Genomic DNA, 16,858 nt, shown 5'->3' on the forward strand with positions numbered 1-16,858 from the left:
GTCCACCTTAATATGAATCCCATAGGCTATAATGGGATTTATATTTTGGCAGATGGGATATCTGCCACCGTTGTGACAGAGCGACCCGTCCGCCCCTCTCAATCACTCCCTAAGGTTCCAACTGAGGGCTTGATTCAGATCTCGGCGGACGGGTAACTCCAAAGCGGTGACGGATATCCCGTCCAGCTTAATATGAATCCCATAGGCTATAATGGGATTTATATTTCGGCAGATGGGATATCTGCCACCGTTGTGACGGAGCGACCCGTCCGCCCCTCTCAATCACTCCCTAAGGTTCCAACTGAGGGCTTGATTCAGATCTCGGCGGACGGGTAACTCCAAAGCGGTGACGGATATCCCGTCCAGCTTAATATGAATCCCATAGGCTATAATGGGATTTATATTTCGGCAGATGGGATATCTGCCACCGTTGTGACGGAGTGACCCATCCGCCGAGATCTAAATCAGGCGCTCAGTCAGTGGATCAACCTTTGAGTTCAACCCAGGGTGTGATGTCAACAGATGCCCGTCCTCCAAACAAAAATCCATGGCACCCCTCTTAACATCACTTCATTAGGGTGACTGGAGGAACTGGTTAAGATGTGCAAACCCAGCTAGCGGACTGGATGTTGGCACATGTTTCTCTCCACAGAATTGACCCCGTGGATGCGATCCCCTCACATGCTCTGAACCCCCGGCTTGCAGCTGGAGCTCACAAAAGGAATGGTCACGTCTGTCCTGGGGGATGGAACACACATCTTGTTCCGGCTCAAACCAGACTCCCCGGTTGGCCTATAAGAAGGGTCGACAGAACCTGGGTTGGCGTCCAGCTCGCTTCTACACAGATTGAATGCCGGACCGCGTGAGCCAGCAGGACATACAGCCACACCTGGATTATGTGATGAGAGTCCAGCGAGTGCTGCTTGGACACAGCTGGCTTCGCCTCCAGCTGAGAGCAAACTTCGAAGAGGGCATCCTGGGTCCAGGCGGTCTCTCCTGCTCAGACGCCTCACTGTGAGCTGGAGGCATGCCCCAGCCCAAGAGAGACTCCATAGCCCCCCAACCACGCCCAAGACGGACGCTAGACTGAGCGAAGACGGGCAGAGGTCGCTAAATTTCAAATGAGTGGCGAGAAGCCCCCTGGAGCACGGACCGCCCGGAAACCGCCATCCTCTGCCCCAGTAAGACACTTTGGAGTCTGTTGCAACTGCGACGGGTACCTTTTCCACCAAACTTGAGGCCTGCACGTCTGATGTAGAGGCAGGCGGACCTAAAGTATGTCAACGACGGACCCTACTCTGGGTCTGTCGCCGACATACTCTGCCGAAAGCCCGACAGTGTACGGGCGACCGGTGTTCAATGCCTAGCGCTGCCCGCCCTGCTTATAGTGGGTGGTAATATGTGTTTTTTGCTGTTCATCACGCCCAGAGGGACAGTAGAAAAAAAATAATGACCCCCCCCCCTCCTCCCCCACACCGGTGGGCAAAACTGTTGGTTCATTCGTTTTTTCCATTTTTCAAAAACAAACTCAACACCCACTTTGGAAGTTTGTTTGTGAAAAATAATAAACTTTGTAAAAGTTCGATGGACGGCCATCCTGCCTGACAGGACCGCCTGCCAAACTTTTACAACATTGACAGGAACCACTGTTGTCTATGTGACTGAAGGACGACTCTAGATTAGAGGGGTGAGGTCCCTCGGAATGATGGGAGCAAAGTCCGGCGTCATCCTGTGGGAATACCCTCGCCCACAAACCTCAATATCAGATCCTATGCCACTCCACTGGGCGCTCTGCAGCACAGGAAGCACTCTGCCAAGCTGGTATTGGGTTTGCACTGGGACACCCCCCTCCCTGGGGGGCTCTGAGTTTCAGGAGACACTTGGGGCTCCTCTGGATCTCATGGAATTGAGGTTCAGCACCCGGAAGCACGTGTGTGCTGTCTTCTTTGGGGTTCAAAGGAATTCAGGGTCCCCTCGGCTCTTTTATTCTCAGTCCCTTGTCCGCCGAGCTCCCATGCGATGGCGACTTGAAGGCAAAATAAAACTCTACACTAACTGCTAGATCCTATGTGATGGGCATCTGAAGTTGCCATGGTAACCCCACCCTCGGGCGCGCACTGAAAGCCTTAATTTCAACTGTAAATTGAAAGATGCGGGTTCATTCCGCCCGCCCAGCATCGGAAACCCAAGCCTTAAGGTTCCAGCACAGAATGGCGAAGAGGACAGAAACTGGCCAGTTCTGAGATATGCCTTCCTTAGTCCATCCGGTAGCCTCATCTGGCAAACTGTGAGCCGATAAGGATCCTTGTCCCACTGTTGTCACTGCATCTTAGAAGTGAATTGAAGGCACGCTCCTGTAAGTTGCACAGACACCAGAGCAGTGTTGACCCTACAACCATCGCACTGGCCTTAAAACTTGAACACGAAGCCACAGTGCGCGACCTCTTGAGGTTCAAAGGCTTTGGAGCCCCGACCATAAACCGAAAACTCTACAAAAGTAACTTCATGGGATACCTGCCACGACTCCCACTCCATGATGGACCGAAAAGAAGAAAGGGTCACTTGTCTGTCCAACTACGGGGGATCATGTGACCTATTGAACTTCCTGAAAAAAAATGTTTTTGAAGGTAAAAAGCGCGCCTGCTTCTGTAGAGTTTTTTTAAAATGCCTCTGTTGGTGATAAGCTGTGCGGTAAGTGTCACATCTGAAACCAACTTTGACGGCACTTACAAGGTGCTTTCCTGAGGCCCTGGGACGCTCAGAGCTGTGTTAGGTGCTGGTGCTGTCCAAGCGTCGCCACTACCTCTGGAGTTCTACTGGGTGAGCAAGTTACTCCAGCTGGGAACTGAGCTCTACAGTGAAGGGGAACGGAGGATTCCAATTCTGATATCCCAAGACTATGTACGCGAGGCATATGGAGAGCGTCACAAACCAGGGCCTATGTACGCCTTGTTATCTGTAGGGTACGCGAGGCATGTGGAAAGCGTCACAGACCAGGGCCTATGTACGCCTTATCTGTAGGGTACGCGAGGCATGTGGAAAGCGTCACAGACCAGGGCCTATGTACGCCTTATCTGTAGGGTACGCGATGCATGTGGAGAGCGTCACAGACCAGGGCCTATGTACGCCTTGTTATCTGTAGGGTACGCGAGGCATGTGGAGAGCATCACAGACCAGGGCCTATGTACGCCTTGTAATCTGTAGGGTACGCGATGCATATGGAGAGCGTCACAGACCAGGGCCTATGTACGCCTTGTTATCTGTAGGGTACGCAAAGTGGTATGTAGAGTGTGGCAGACCAGGGCCTATGTATGCATTGTTACATGAAGGGTGCATGAGGGGTATGTAGAATGTGACAGTCCAAGGCCTGTGTACACCTGGTTACCTGTTGTAGAGTGTGATAGAGCACATAAAACAAAATTTTGTATACCTCCTCTGATTTGCATGAAATTAATTACGTAATCATTTTATATCTAACTCGTACTAATTGCTTTGAAGTGAAATATTACTAACCAATATTTGCACCTTGATAAACACAAGATACACGTGGGACTAAATGCTAATTGCATGGCAGAACAACTAATTAACTATGGTATGCAAACTAACTTTAGATTTGTGGTGAAGAAGAAAATTGCCTGATTTATGTTGCTTTTGTGATGGCCTGTGCTTTCAGTATTTCCGAATGGTAAGTATTATTGCTTTAAATGTTGCTACAGCTAGGAAAATACTAACATATATTGGGATTAGTGTGGGTTCAAACATTAGAATCTCCATTTCTATATTTTGATTACTGTTATGTCTGTTTTTGCTTAAGTTGGCATTCGGACCGACTAGGCCGCAGTACCTAAAATGGAGTCCCTAGGCAGCCGCTGTCATGTGAGCGCGATGACTTTTGCGCAGAATCGGATGGCTCTGGAGATCTCCCAGTGACCTCAGCTCTGCGACACCGTGTTCCTTGTCAAGGATATGAGCGTGATGGCTTGCCAACTGATGAACGGTGTGAACCAGGAAGGGAACAATGCATGACCTGTCCAAACGTTACTTTCGGAACTTTCGCCTGTGAAGCGAATGGATAATGTATATTTTGCGCTTTGCTATGCCAAGTCTCATGGGGAACCACTTTGCCGTGGGAAACTTTTGTGAAATCACAAGATGACCCCGGACTGTCCAATCAGAACATTTCTCTACCCCTAAAATGTTGCATGTTTAACTGAAGTAAGAGGGAAAAGGGTATAAAATACCCTCATCCGCCAAAGGGGGGTTGTTCTGTTAGCTGATCTTTCATGGCGTTGGGTCTGCGTGGAGCTGATGAAGATTTCCATGGTCTGCCTTGGGTCTTTGATTTTCGGGAAGTTATTCCATCTGAGGGTCTTCATCTTTGCTGTGGGTCGGACATTTATCCTGGAGATTATACTAGAGAATGCAGATAGTTCTCGGTTTTCTCAGAGGGTCGCCAATGTTTGATATTTGGTAACTATTAAATGCGCTTTCTAAATCTATGCTCATTTTACCAGATGTTCGATTTCTCTTTGAAATAAACTGGAATTATAAATGAACCTGTAGTGCATAAATGCTAATATAAGAGAGAATTATTATTAGATAAACAAAATTTGGATTAATAAGAAATGAGTTTGTGATTCTTTAATTGATTGCGGAAAATAATCAAATGTTTCCTAGGCTTTAATTGGGTCTTAGCTGGTTCCAATTCACCATCAACCAGTCCAACTAATTGCTCCATCGACCAAGTGGTGGAGTGCCTTGATGATAAGGTCAGGATTCTATAGGTGCATATGATGTATATAATGTAAAGAAATGTAATCCTGATAGATAATAAGGTACCCCCTGGTCCAGCGCTTTTTCTCCGGTGTCTGGATTTGACTGAGACAAGTGCGTGTTGATGTTATGGGCCCCACCAATGAATGAGTGTATGGATGAGTCGTGAGTAAGAATCTGACATAGGGAGAATATGTAAATTTGCCACTTGCGCTGCAACAAGTGCGACAGGCCACAGGCTATGTACATCTTGTTATCTGTAGAGTATACGAGGGGTATGCAGAGAGACAGACAGATCAGGGCCTTTGTACACCTTGTTATCTATAGAATATGCGAGGGGTATGTAGAGAGCGACAGACCAGAACCTTTGTACACCTTGTTACCTGTAGGGTGCATGAGGGGAATGGAGAGTGCAACAGACCACAGGTTAAGTATACCTTGTTACCTGTAGAGTATGTGAGGGGTATGTAGAATCCGACAGACCACAGGCTGTGTACACCTAGTTACCTGTAGAGTATGTACAGTGCGACAGACCACAGGCTGTGTACACCTAGTTACCTGTAGAGTATGTACAGTGCGACAGACCACAGGCTGTGTACACCTTGTTACCTGGAGTGTATGTGAGGGGTATCTACAGTGCGACAGACCACAGGCTGTGTGCACCTTGTTACCTGGAGTGTATGTGAGGGGTATCTACAGTGCGACAGACCACAGGCTGTGTGCACCTTGTTACCTGGAGTGTATGTGAGGGGTATCTACAGTGCGACAGACCACAGGCTGTGTGCACCTTGTTACCTGGAGTGTATGTGAGGGGTATCTACAGTGAGACAGACCACAGGCTGTGTGCACCTTGTTACCTGGAGTGTATGTGAGGGGTATCTACAGTGAGACAGACCACAGGCTGTGTGCACCTTGTTACCTGGAGTGTATGTGAGGGGTATCTACAGTGAGACAGACCACAGGCTGTGTGCACCTTGTTACCTGGAGTGTATGTGAGGGGTATCTACAGGGAGACAGACCACAGGCTGTGTGCACCTTGTTACCTGGAGTGTATGTGAGGGGTATCTACAGTGAGACAGACCACAGGCTGTGTGCACCTTGTTACCTGTAGGGTGGGCAAGGAGTATATAGAGTGCGATAGTCCAGGGCCTGTGTACACCTTGTTGCCTGTAGGGTGTGTGAGAGGTATATAGAATGCGATAGTCCAGGGCCTGTGTACACCTTGTTGCCTGTAGGGTGTGTGAGAGGTATATAGAGTGCGAGAGTCCAGGGCCTGTGTACACCTTGTTGCCTGTAGGGTGTGTGAGAGGTATATAGAGTGCGATAGTCGAGGGCCTGTGTACACCTTGTTGCCTGTAGGGTGTGTGAGAGGTATATAGGGTGCGATAGTCCAGGGCCTGTGTACACCTTGTTGCCTGTAGGGTGTGTGAGAGGTATATAGAGTGCGATAGTCCAGGGCCTGTGTACACCTTGTTGCCTGTAGGGTGTGAGAGGTATATAGAGTGCGAGAGTCCAGGGCCTGTGTACACCTTGTTGCCTGTAGGGTGTGAGAGGTATATAGAGTGCGAGAGTCCAGGGCCTGTGTACACCTTGTTGTCTGTAGGGAGTGTGAGAGGTATATAGAGTGCGATAGTCCAGGGCCTGTGTACACCTTGTTGCCTGTAGGGTGTGAGAGGTATAGAGTGCGATAGTCCAGGGCCTGTGTACACCTGGTTGCCTGTAGGGTGCATGGTGTGAGGAGGACAGATCAGCATGAAGGGCCTTCCTGTGTATATTACCGGTAGGGGGCACACGCAGCATAGGGAGGTCTGTAAGTTGACACCAGCCTGCTGCTTTTCACCTGTAGAGTACCTGTGGAGCGTGGGGCCAGAGGAATAACTACGACCATCCAGCTGCTTCTTACCTGTAGAGTACCTGTGCAGCGTGCGGCCAGTGGAAGAACTAGGGCCAACCTGCTGCTCGTCACCTGTAGAGTACCTGTGGAGAGTGGGGCCAGTAGAAGAACTAGGACCATCCAGCTGCTTGTCACCTGTAGAGTACCTGTGGCGTGTGGGGCCAGTGGAAGACCAAGGGCCAACCTGCTGCTTGTCACCTGTGGGTCCCACATGGTCTGCGTGGCATTGCTTACAGGGTGCCAGGGAATCACCAGTCCACACCGCTGGCCCTGTTACCAGCCCATGGCTTCCACCAGCCCCCTCACCTCTATATATGGGTGGCTGGCTTGGGAGGAGGGGGGCGTAGACCTGCTCCTCTCACCTGTGGGGCTCAGGTGTGTTCAGTGGTGAGTTTGTCAGTGTCTCGGCGAGGCACACGCCCACTCCAGTAGCTCTGTTCCTGGCACATGGCACCCACCACCCTATACCCTGTAAACGGGGTACCCGGGAGGGGGGAGGGGGGCTACATACCGTTGTAGATTTGCTCGGAGAACCTGAGGGCCAGCCCCTGCTTGAGTCGCCGCACCTCCCGGTCCATGGTGAAGGTCTCGATGTCCAAGTGCGCCTGGAAGATGATGGTGCCCGCCGGAGTCTCGTAGATACCTGGGGGAGGGAGGGGGGAGGGCAAACGCACACAGAGTAAAAAAAAACAGCAAAGAAACGGAGGAAGACGAGATTGTCAGAAAATGACAGAAAGGCAGCAGCCGGTGACAGGCGAGCGGCGGTCCGACCCCATTCAGTCCCAGCTTGCCGCAAACTACATGTGTGATTACTGCCCCGCTGGGCCCAGACAGACCACTCTGCACCTTGCGGAGAAAATGCCTACCTTCCCCTCCTTGGAGCGGCAAATGACAGGGTTCAGGCGCGGCTCCCCCCGCCGCTCCCTGCCCACTGGCCTGCTTCTGAAAACCTGCAATTAATGCCGAGCAGGCAGGCCCACGGGGCGAGGGGCGACTCCGGTGCCCCTCGCCCCACCTGCCCTTCGACTGAGTGCCAGCCCGGAGCAGGCGACAATGGAGGCCTGGTCTGGGGGCCTTGAGCAGCCCCCGGTGACTAAGAAGGGTCTGAGAGAGGAGGGCTGGGGGTCCCGAGAGGGGCTGCACTCCTCACAACCCGTCACTTCACCGCCCCCTCCAGGTGATGTGAGGGCCTGGCCTGGGGGTCAGTAGGGTTCTGAACAGTCCCCGATGCCAAAGGGGAGTCTCACAGAGGAGACCTGGGGGGGGTCCTGAGGGGGCCTGCACTCATCACAACCCTTCACTTCACCGCCCCCCTCCTCCAGGTGTGGGGGCCTGGCATGGGGGACGAGGGGTTCTGAAAGGCGCCATATGCGTCAGAAGAGTCTGGGAGAGGAAGGGATGGGGCCCCTGAGGGGCCTGCACTCGTCACAACCCTTCACCCCCCCTTCCAGGTGTGGCTGAGGTGACGTAGGAGCGTAGTCTGGGGGTCCAGGGGCTCTTTACAGCATCAGGTGCCTAAAAAGAATCTCGCAGAGGAGGGTGGGCCCCCTGAGGCACACAGCTGGGGGTCTGACACAAACAGTGGATACACACACACTCTGACATCATCATTCACTACACCACACACAAGGGCACATACATACAAAGACCTTTCTTTTTCTGTGCAGGACTCCGCACTCGTAAAGCTGCTGCTCCTAAATCCCTTTGTGAATAGCAGACATTTGTAAACTTACAAGTGTAAGTTTCCCTCTGTGAAGGAGGCCACCAGTCTGTAGCACCGTCAGTCTCATACTATTTACGTTATTCACTCCTTACCTGCAGTCTGTGGTGCATGCACGACCATTGCACGTGTCATCAAACACGACCATTGCACGTGTAATCAAACACGACCATTGCACGTGTAATCAAACACGAACACTACTGCCGTGTCTGGTGCACGTCACACAAATACTACCACACCGCCTGCAGTAAGGGGCACAGACTTGAAACACTGTCCTGTGGGCTGTTACACCAACAGTACTGCACGCTTGCAGTCTAGTGACAGACTACCTGTGGTGTGTGACAAGCACCACAACTCTACCTGCAGCCTTAGACACTAACACTACAGCTCTGTCTGCAGTCATTGACACTCTACCTGCAGTCTGTCAAGTACGACAACTCACCTGCAGTCTGACACAAGCACCACAACTGTACCTGCAGCCTGTGACACAAGTATTACAACTCTATCTGCAGGCTGTGACACAAGACCTACAACTCTATGTGCTATCTGCAACTCAAGTGCTACGACTCCACCTGCAGCCTTCAACACAAGCACCACAACTGTACCTGCAGCCTGTGACACAAGTATTACAACTATCTGCAGTCGGCAACACAAGCACCACAACTCTACCTGCAGCCTGTGACACAAAACCTACAACTCTACTTGCAGCCTGTGACACAAGACCTACAACTCTACTTGCAGCCTATGACACAAGCACGACAACTCTACTTGCAGTCTGCGACACAAGCACGACAACTCTACTTGCAGTCTGCGACACAAGCACGATAACTCTACTTGCAGTCTGCGACACAAGCACGACAACTCTACTTGCAGTCTGCGACACAAGCATGACAACTCTACCTTCAGCCAGTGACACGAGACCTACAACTTTACCCCCAGTCTGTGACACAAGTGCTGCAACTCTACCTGCAATCCGTGACACAAATACTACAACTACCTGCGGCACGTGACAAAAGTACAACTGTACCTGCAGTTTGCGACACAAGCATGACAGCTCTATCTGCAGTCTGTGACAAGACTTACAATTCCACCTGCAGTCTGCGATACAAATACTACAACTCAACCAGCAAACTGTGACACATTAACTGCAACTCTAGCCACAGTCTGTGACACAAGTACAACTCTCCCTGCAATCTGACACAAACACTACAGCTCTTCCTGCAGTCTGACACAAGCACTACAACTCTACCTGCTGTTTGCAGTACTTGTACTACTTGTGTCACAGACTGGAGGTAGAGTTATAGTACTCCGGTCGCAGACAGCAGGTAGAGTTGTAGTGCTTGTGTCAGATGTCAGGTAGAGCTGTAGTGCTTGTGTCACATATTGCAGAGAGAGCTGTAGTACTTGTGTCACAGACTGCAGGTAAAGCGGTCATGCTTGTGTCGCAGACAACAGGTAGAGTTGTCGTGCTTGTGTCAGACTGCAGGTAAAACTGTAGTACTTGTGTCACAGACTGCAGGTAGAATTGTAGTACTTGTGTCACAGACTGCAGGTAGAATTGTAGTGCCTGTGTCAGACAGGTATAGTTGTAGTGCTTGTGTCACAGACTGCAGGTAGAGCTGTGGTACTTGTGTCACAGGCTGGAGGAAGAGTTGTAGTACTCGTGTCTCAGGCTGGAGGTAGAGTTATAGTACTCCGGTCACAGACAGCAGGTAGAGTTGTAGTGCTTGTGTCAGACGTCAGGTAGAGCTGTAGTACTTGTGTCACAGACTGCAGGTAAAGCGGCCATGCTTGTGTCGCAGACAACAGGTAGAGTTGTCGTGCTTGTGTCAGACTGCCGGTAAAACTGTAGTACTTGTGTCACAGACTGCAGGTAGAATTGTAGTACTTGTGTCACAGACTGCAGGTAGAATTGTAGTGCCTGTGTCAGACAGGTATAGTTGTAGTGCTTGTGTCACAGACTGCAGGTAGAGCTGTGGTACTTGTGTCACAGGCTGGAGGAAGAGTTGTAGTACTCGTGTCTCAGGCTGGAGGTAGAGTTATAGGACTCCGGTCACAGACAGCAGGTAGAGTTGTAGTGCTTGTGTCAGACGTCAGGTAGAGCTGTAGTACTTGTGTCACAGACTGCAGGTAAAGCGGCCATGCTTGTGTCGCAGACAACAGGTAGAGTTGTCGTGCTTGTGTCAGACTGCCGGTAAAACTGTAGTACTTGTGTCACAGACTGCAGGTAGAATTGTAGTACTTGTGTCACAGACTGCAGGTAGAATTGTAGTGCCTGTGTCAGACAGGTATAGTTGTAGTGCTTGTGTCACAGACTGCAGGTAGAGCTGTGGTACTTGTGTCACAGGCTGGAGGAAGAGTTGTAGTACTCGTGTCTCAGGCTGGAGGTAGAGTTATAGTACTCCGGTCACAGACAGCAGGTAGAGATGTAGTGCTTGTGTCAGACGTCAGGTAGAGCTGTAGTACTTGTGTCACAGACTGCAGGTAAAGCGGCCATGCTTGTGTCGCAGACAACAGGTAGAGTTGTCGTGCTTGTGTCAGACTGCCGGTAAAACTGTAGTACTTGTGTCACAGACTGCAGGTAGAATTGTAGTACTTGTGTCACAGACTGCAGGTAGAGCTGTGGTACTTGTGTCTCAGGCTGGAGGTAGAGTTGTAGTGCTTGTGTCACAGACTGCAGGTAGAGCTGTGGTACTCGTGTCACAGACTGCAGGTAGAGTTGTAGTTCTTGTGTCACTGGCTACAGGTAGAGTTGTAGTACTTGTGTCAGACTGCAGGTAGAGTTGTAGTTCTTGTGTCACTGGCTGCAGGTAGCGTTGTAATTATGACAGACTGCAGGTAAAGTTGTAGTGCTTGTGTCACAGACTGCAGGGACAGCTGTAGTGCTTGTGTCACAGACTGCAGGTGGAGTTAAAATCCCTAGAGAGCACACTCTACAAGAGAAAAACAGTGTAGAAGAGGAAGCCAACCCAGAGTCATTCTAACATACAATTCTGAATCTAAAAAGATTTCCAAAATTTTAAATCAAAATTGGAATATCTTAGTATGCTAACCCACTCTGGTCAACGATTTACCTCAATTTACCTAGACGCCCACAAATAACCTACAGGAAAGGGAAGAATCTTAAAGATATCCTCATGAAAGGAGATATAACCAACAAACGCATGAATGCACATCTCAATCTTAAGGGATTCTTTCCCTGCGGACATTGTAGAGCATGCCGCTACAGCCATATGCGGAACAAATATCAAACACCTACATCAGAGAAAGTTCTAGATCAATTTCTCACATGTGGATCCAATTATGTTATCTACATCCTTGAGTGCCCGTGCAAACTACGATATGTAGGTCGTACCACCCTGGCAGTCAAAAAGAGACATGGAACATATGAGGGCAATTAACAACAAAGAGCCTAATAACCCAGTAGCGAGACACTTTACAGAGTACCACCTTTCAAACAGCTCGCTACTAACATATTTTGTGATTGAGCAAATCAAGTACGACAGAAGGGGTGGCAATAGAGCGCTTCAACTGAGCCAGCGGGAATCATGGTAGATTATCAACCTACAAACAAAATACCCGGGGGGCCATAACCAAGATGAGGAATTGAGTGTACATCTTCATGAACACTGATCTTTACATCCATCCCTGAGGGAGCTAGGAAACTTCAGGTGTACTATAATTTAGGACACATAGCCGTAAGATATAGTTGTGTATGAGTTGATCAGAAATTATCTGTGTAAAAAACAATCTGTGATATTTACGCAAGAATAGTTTTTAATCATAACCATAACGCTAATGTATGGTTTTTCTTGTCCTTTTTTTAATCACAGGAGGAAAGGACTCGTTCTCCGCTACCCTTTTCTTCGACATCACGGAAGAGAGTGATGCAGGATGAACACGTTATACAATACAGATAAGAGAACCCTTTGTTCCTGATATCACAACTTGTGTTCTTTTCTATAGATATTATGTAGAAGTGAATTTGAGGGAGATCGGGTAGCACGTGACTAGAAAATGTTCGTTATTCTTCTCTTACTGCACTATGTTCATTTCAAGTTTGACTGATAAAGTTTGGGACAATCAACAATAGTGGATAAACAGACGTTAATTTTTAGGTTGTCAACGGGCCTACAAATATGGAATATATGGCACTATGTCAATAACAAAGTATTATGTTGTCTAGAATAACACTGGGCACAGCATTATCCGAAACGACAATATATGGCACTATGTCAAAAAATGCAATTAATGTGTTTTCTGGTTTAATACTTACATTATTAATTAGGTATTTGATCGTAAGCAGGATCATGAACAGTGATCTAACTGTACAATACAATAAGCATTTATCTTATTTGTATGTATACTGCACCATTCCAATATGGCCGCCATGCTAACGTATAATGCGGTACTGCTTGCAATAAGTCCGTTTTCTCTTTTTATGTACTGCACATTATATATGGATGTCTGTCCCACAACTCAGTGTGTGAGCAAGCCTGCTGTGTCAGGCGAAACACGTTACTGAAAATTAAACGGGTGGTGGAAAAACCTCTATGTGATCATTTACTTAACGTTGTGGAAGAAAAAAAAAAATCTATATATATATATATATATATATATAAATAAATAAATAAATATACATATACATACACACACACACAAAAACAAAGGTCACAGGGACGTTATAGTTAGGCTCAGGTTTCACTCATACAAAATCAGTGAAATTCAGCCGTTATAGTTAGTCAGCTATCTATAACTTGCGCCCCTGCAATGCACTGCTTATGACCTCACATATTACATCACTCATGACATGGTCAGTAACATCACTGATGACATCTCAAATGACATCACTGATGACATAAGCCACAGAATCGGACGCATTCACACACCCCAATATAACCTTTCATACACCCATTCCAACTTCCACACTACCGTTCTCAAACTCATTTACACACCCATACCAGTACTTACACAGCCACTCACTCATCCATACAGGCACTCATACACCGAGTCGGTCACCCATATTGCTACTCACTCTACCATAGTCAGTCCCGCAGCCATTTACTCACCCATACAGATACACACAAACTCACTCGCTTATACGGATACTAAGAGGAACTCACTCACCTATATAGTCACTGACACAAGCACACACTAAACCATTCAGATACTCACATTCACTCACATATCCCATCACTCACTTATACTGCCTTTACATACCCAGTTACTCACGCAAATACCACTGACACAAGCACTCACTCACCAACAGCCATACACAATCACTCACACAGCTCCTCACACACACACACACACACACACACACACACTCACTAATCCATACAGTCACTGAATCACCCTCTCACTCATCCATCCAGGCATTCACACAAACGATTCACCCACCCACACATATACTCAGACACCCATAGAGGTACTCAGACAACCAATCCCTCACCCATACAGAAACTCACATACCCACTCACACACCCACACAACCCCTTAGACACCAACTGACAGATTGACACAGACATTCACACAACCAGTCGCTCACCCATACATTCAATGAGACAGCTAAACAGTCAGTCACGTACCCACTGAACCATCCAAATAGGCCCTCACACACAAACTTATTCACCACTAAACCTTGGTATATATATGTAACACTCAAACGTTTCAGAAACACTGTCACTGGATGATGTCATCAGTTATGTCATTTGAGATGTAATCAGTTATGTAATCAGTTATGTTACTGACCGTGTCACGAGTGATAAGTAATATGTGAGGACATAAGCAGTGCAGGGCGGGGGCGCGAGTTATAGTTAGCTCATCTAACTATAACCGCTGAATTTCACAGGTTTTTTACAAGTGAAACTTGAGCCTAACTAGAATATCCTGTAACCTTTGTTTTTTCAGTGAAAAAAAAATGATATATATCAAAGCTCCAAAGTACCTAACGTACAAGGAGCACGCGAGCGGCAACATGCTCCTGAAGAGCCTTTATGGTAAACAATCCGCCAGCACAAAGATAACTTTAAGCAGTTCAATGTACCATGTATGCCTGACGCGTTTCGAAGTGTCCCCACTTCTCTTCAGAGGCTTTGGCAATTGAAGGCGTATAGGACACCGCCCTCATCATTTAAATGCTCCAATGCATGCCCTGGATGGGATGCTCTGCCACGACTAGCAGAGCTTTATGGGCCTTGTAGTGTCCTTTGTTTCCAGAAGGAGCGCGCAATGTTGCTGCTGTAACATTCATAGTCCCCAGATGGGCCTTGGTGTGCCCGTGGATATGCTAAATCTGTTGCTGCCCCACAAAATCAGCCTGCTCAATAAGACCGCGTGGCCCCCACATCCTGGGGTGGTGCTGCAACGTACAAGGAGCACTAAAGCGGCAACATGCTCATGAAGAGTCTTTATGGTATACAATCCGCGGCACACCGTGCCGCGAAGGAGCACCACCCCAGGATGAGGGGTTATGGGACATGCTCCCCTATTCAGAGTGGGCGCAACGTTTTGCTCCTTCCATGGAATTGGCAGACAATTGCCCCCTCCATGTTACTTTTTAACACTAAGTTCAGGCCAAATTCTGCCAATCACCATGTGATGACATTTTTCTCCCACAAGGCTCTAGAATATGTGGACTGACGAGCGCAAGCGAGATTTGACATCCCCTTGCGCCAATTTCTAACACGGGTGGCCACTGGCATTTGCAAGTGGTCAGAGGGCTGCCATTCAAGTAGATTTTCTGCCGTTTGAGTAGATTTGCTCCAGCTCTGGTAGATTTTCTACTCTAGCAGCAGCAAAATCGCTCCTGTGCAATGCGCGGTGCTCCTCGCGCTGATATGCAGCACTGCTTGCACAACCGCTGATGAATTGCATCAAGAGCTGCATATTTTCTGCCTGTTAAAAGATTATTGCAGAGCTTTTCTGTAACGCCACAGAATTCCGTAGAGTGAAACCCAGTGAGTTCCGCCCACCCATTTAATATAGTGTAAGATAGGACTGCGTGTTTTCCTTTTGTTCACGTAGAGGTGTTTTTCCACGTGCATGACTTTTGCATTGACTCACTTGGGGGAAATATGTTTTACAATGGATTACCTATATATTTACACAGTGATAGAATTTTAAAAAAGAGTTTGATTGGTAGGACTTTTAATTCAAGGAAGCTTGCGACATAACATCTCTGTCTACTATATCTATTCCGATACTAGGCAATTACTGCAGACAGTTCTTTGTTTATCTTCACACCTTACACATAACAACCATAACCGGAAGGGTAGGAATAGTGTTAGGAAGGCTACGGTCCTGTTGAAGGCCACTGGTTCATTCAGGCTTGGCAGTTGGCCGAAACAAGTTGACCGGGAGGCCTAGGGAATTGCTGAATTCCCTAACATGCAATTCTTGCTTCTAATCTTATCAGTGATACCATAATAAAGCGTCACTGGCGGCCATTAGGTAATTTCAGCTGCATGTAACGCAGGAAGCTGAGCCCTGCACATAAGCGCAGACATTTGAAAAGAGAACACATTTCCACAACAGTCCATTTTGTTAGGGCCCATTCAGACAGGAATGCTGCCTGTTCTCAATGAGGAGTGGGGCATACCACTGTTGGTGGGTGGGGGCCTTGTGTTGTAAAAAGAGACTGTTTTTGGATGGGTAGGTCTTACATGATCACTTTTAAAGTTCGGGTTTGCAGTACCTTTTTGTTGTCACCATCAATGGGGGACAATCCCGAAGCAGTCTGCAAGAGTGAACTGACCGCATGGGGTATGCATAGTGGTATCTTTGCGGACTCCAGCAAGGCCCACCTTGTGCTGTGTCTGAGGACTAACTCCCTGGGGACCACCGTTTACCGGTGTCTGGGACGGAGTCCAAGGGCCCACTCTGCACCTGCATTGGAGGGCCGAGCGACATAAGCCCCCACCCTATCCTAGTATTAGTGAACTGACACCACCCGAATCTTCCTGTACCCGTGTCGGTTGTCCCGGATTCTATGGGGCCCATCCTGAAGCGGTGTCCTGGAAATTACTGTCTGGGCCACACTCTGGGCCATACGAGTGACCTCGCGCAATAAGGATCCATTATGAACTTCAACAAACGGACTCCGTCAAGGCCCACCTTGTACCAGGAATCGGGACCTGCAACTTCATATCACTTTTTGAAACTTTATGCAGCACTTGGTGTAGAAAATACCTTAAATCCTCACGTTTCGCCAGGTAATGCCTTGAGATAAGGACATCTTTCAGACCTACTACCTTTGCTGACTCCACCCTCACTGGTCCTTCTGACATGATGGTCTTGCCTGATGAGCTGCGTGTGCTGGCTCCACCACCACAAGTCTTGTCTGACTGTCACTCAAGCCTTCTTTGACTTGTTGCCTGTGCTGACTGCCACTGCTGGCTTTATCTGACTTGTGGCCTGTGCTGACTCTGCCACTGCTGGCTTTATCTGACTTGTGGCCTGTGCTGACTCTG

At 48.4% G+C, this 16,858-nt stretch overlaps 1 protein-coding gene across 2 annotated transcripts in view; it reads right to left on the minus strand.

The window, feature by feature from the left end:
• ASS1 (argininosuccinate synthase 1) overlaps positions 1–16,858 on the minus strand; it is a 315,060-nt gene that overhangs the window by 81,684 nt on the left and 216,518 nt on the right. For both annotated transcript variants that reach the window (XM_085613969.1, XM_085613970.1), the window contains exon 13: positions 7,179–7,310. In XM_085613969.1, the coding sequence (XP_085470095.1) occupies positions 7,179–7,310 (132 nt within the window). The remainder of the gene's footprint in view (positions 1–7,178; positions 7,311–16,858) is intronic.

Source organism: Triturus cristatus, chromosome 1_2, assembly GCF_964204655.1.
Source record: "Triturus cristatus chromosome 1_2, aTriCri1.1, whole genome shotgun sequence".
Classification (NCBI taxonomy): Eukaryota; Metazoa; Chordata; class Amphibia; order Caudata; family Salamandridae; genus Triturus; species Triturus cristatus.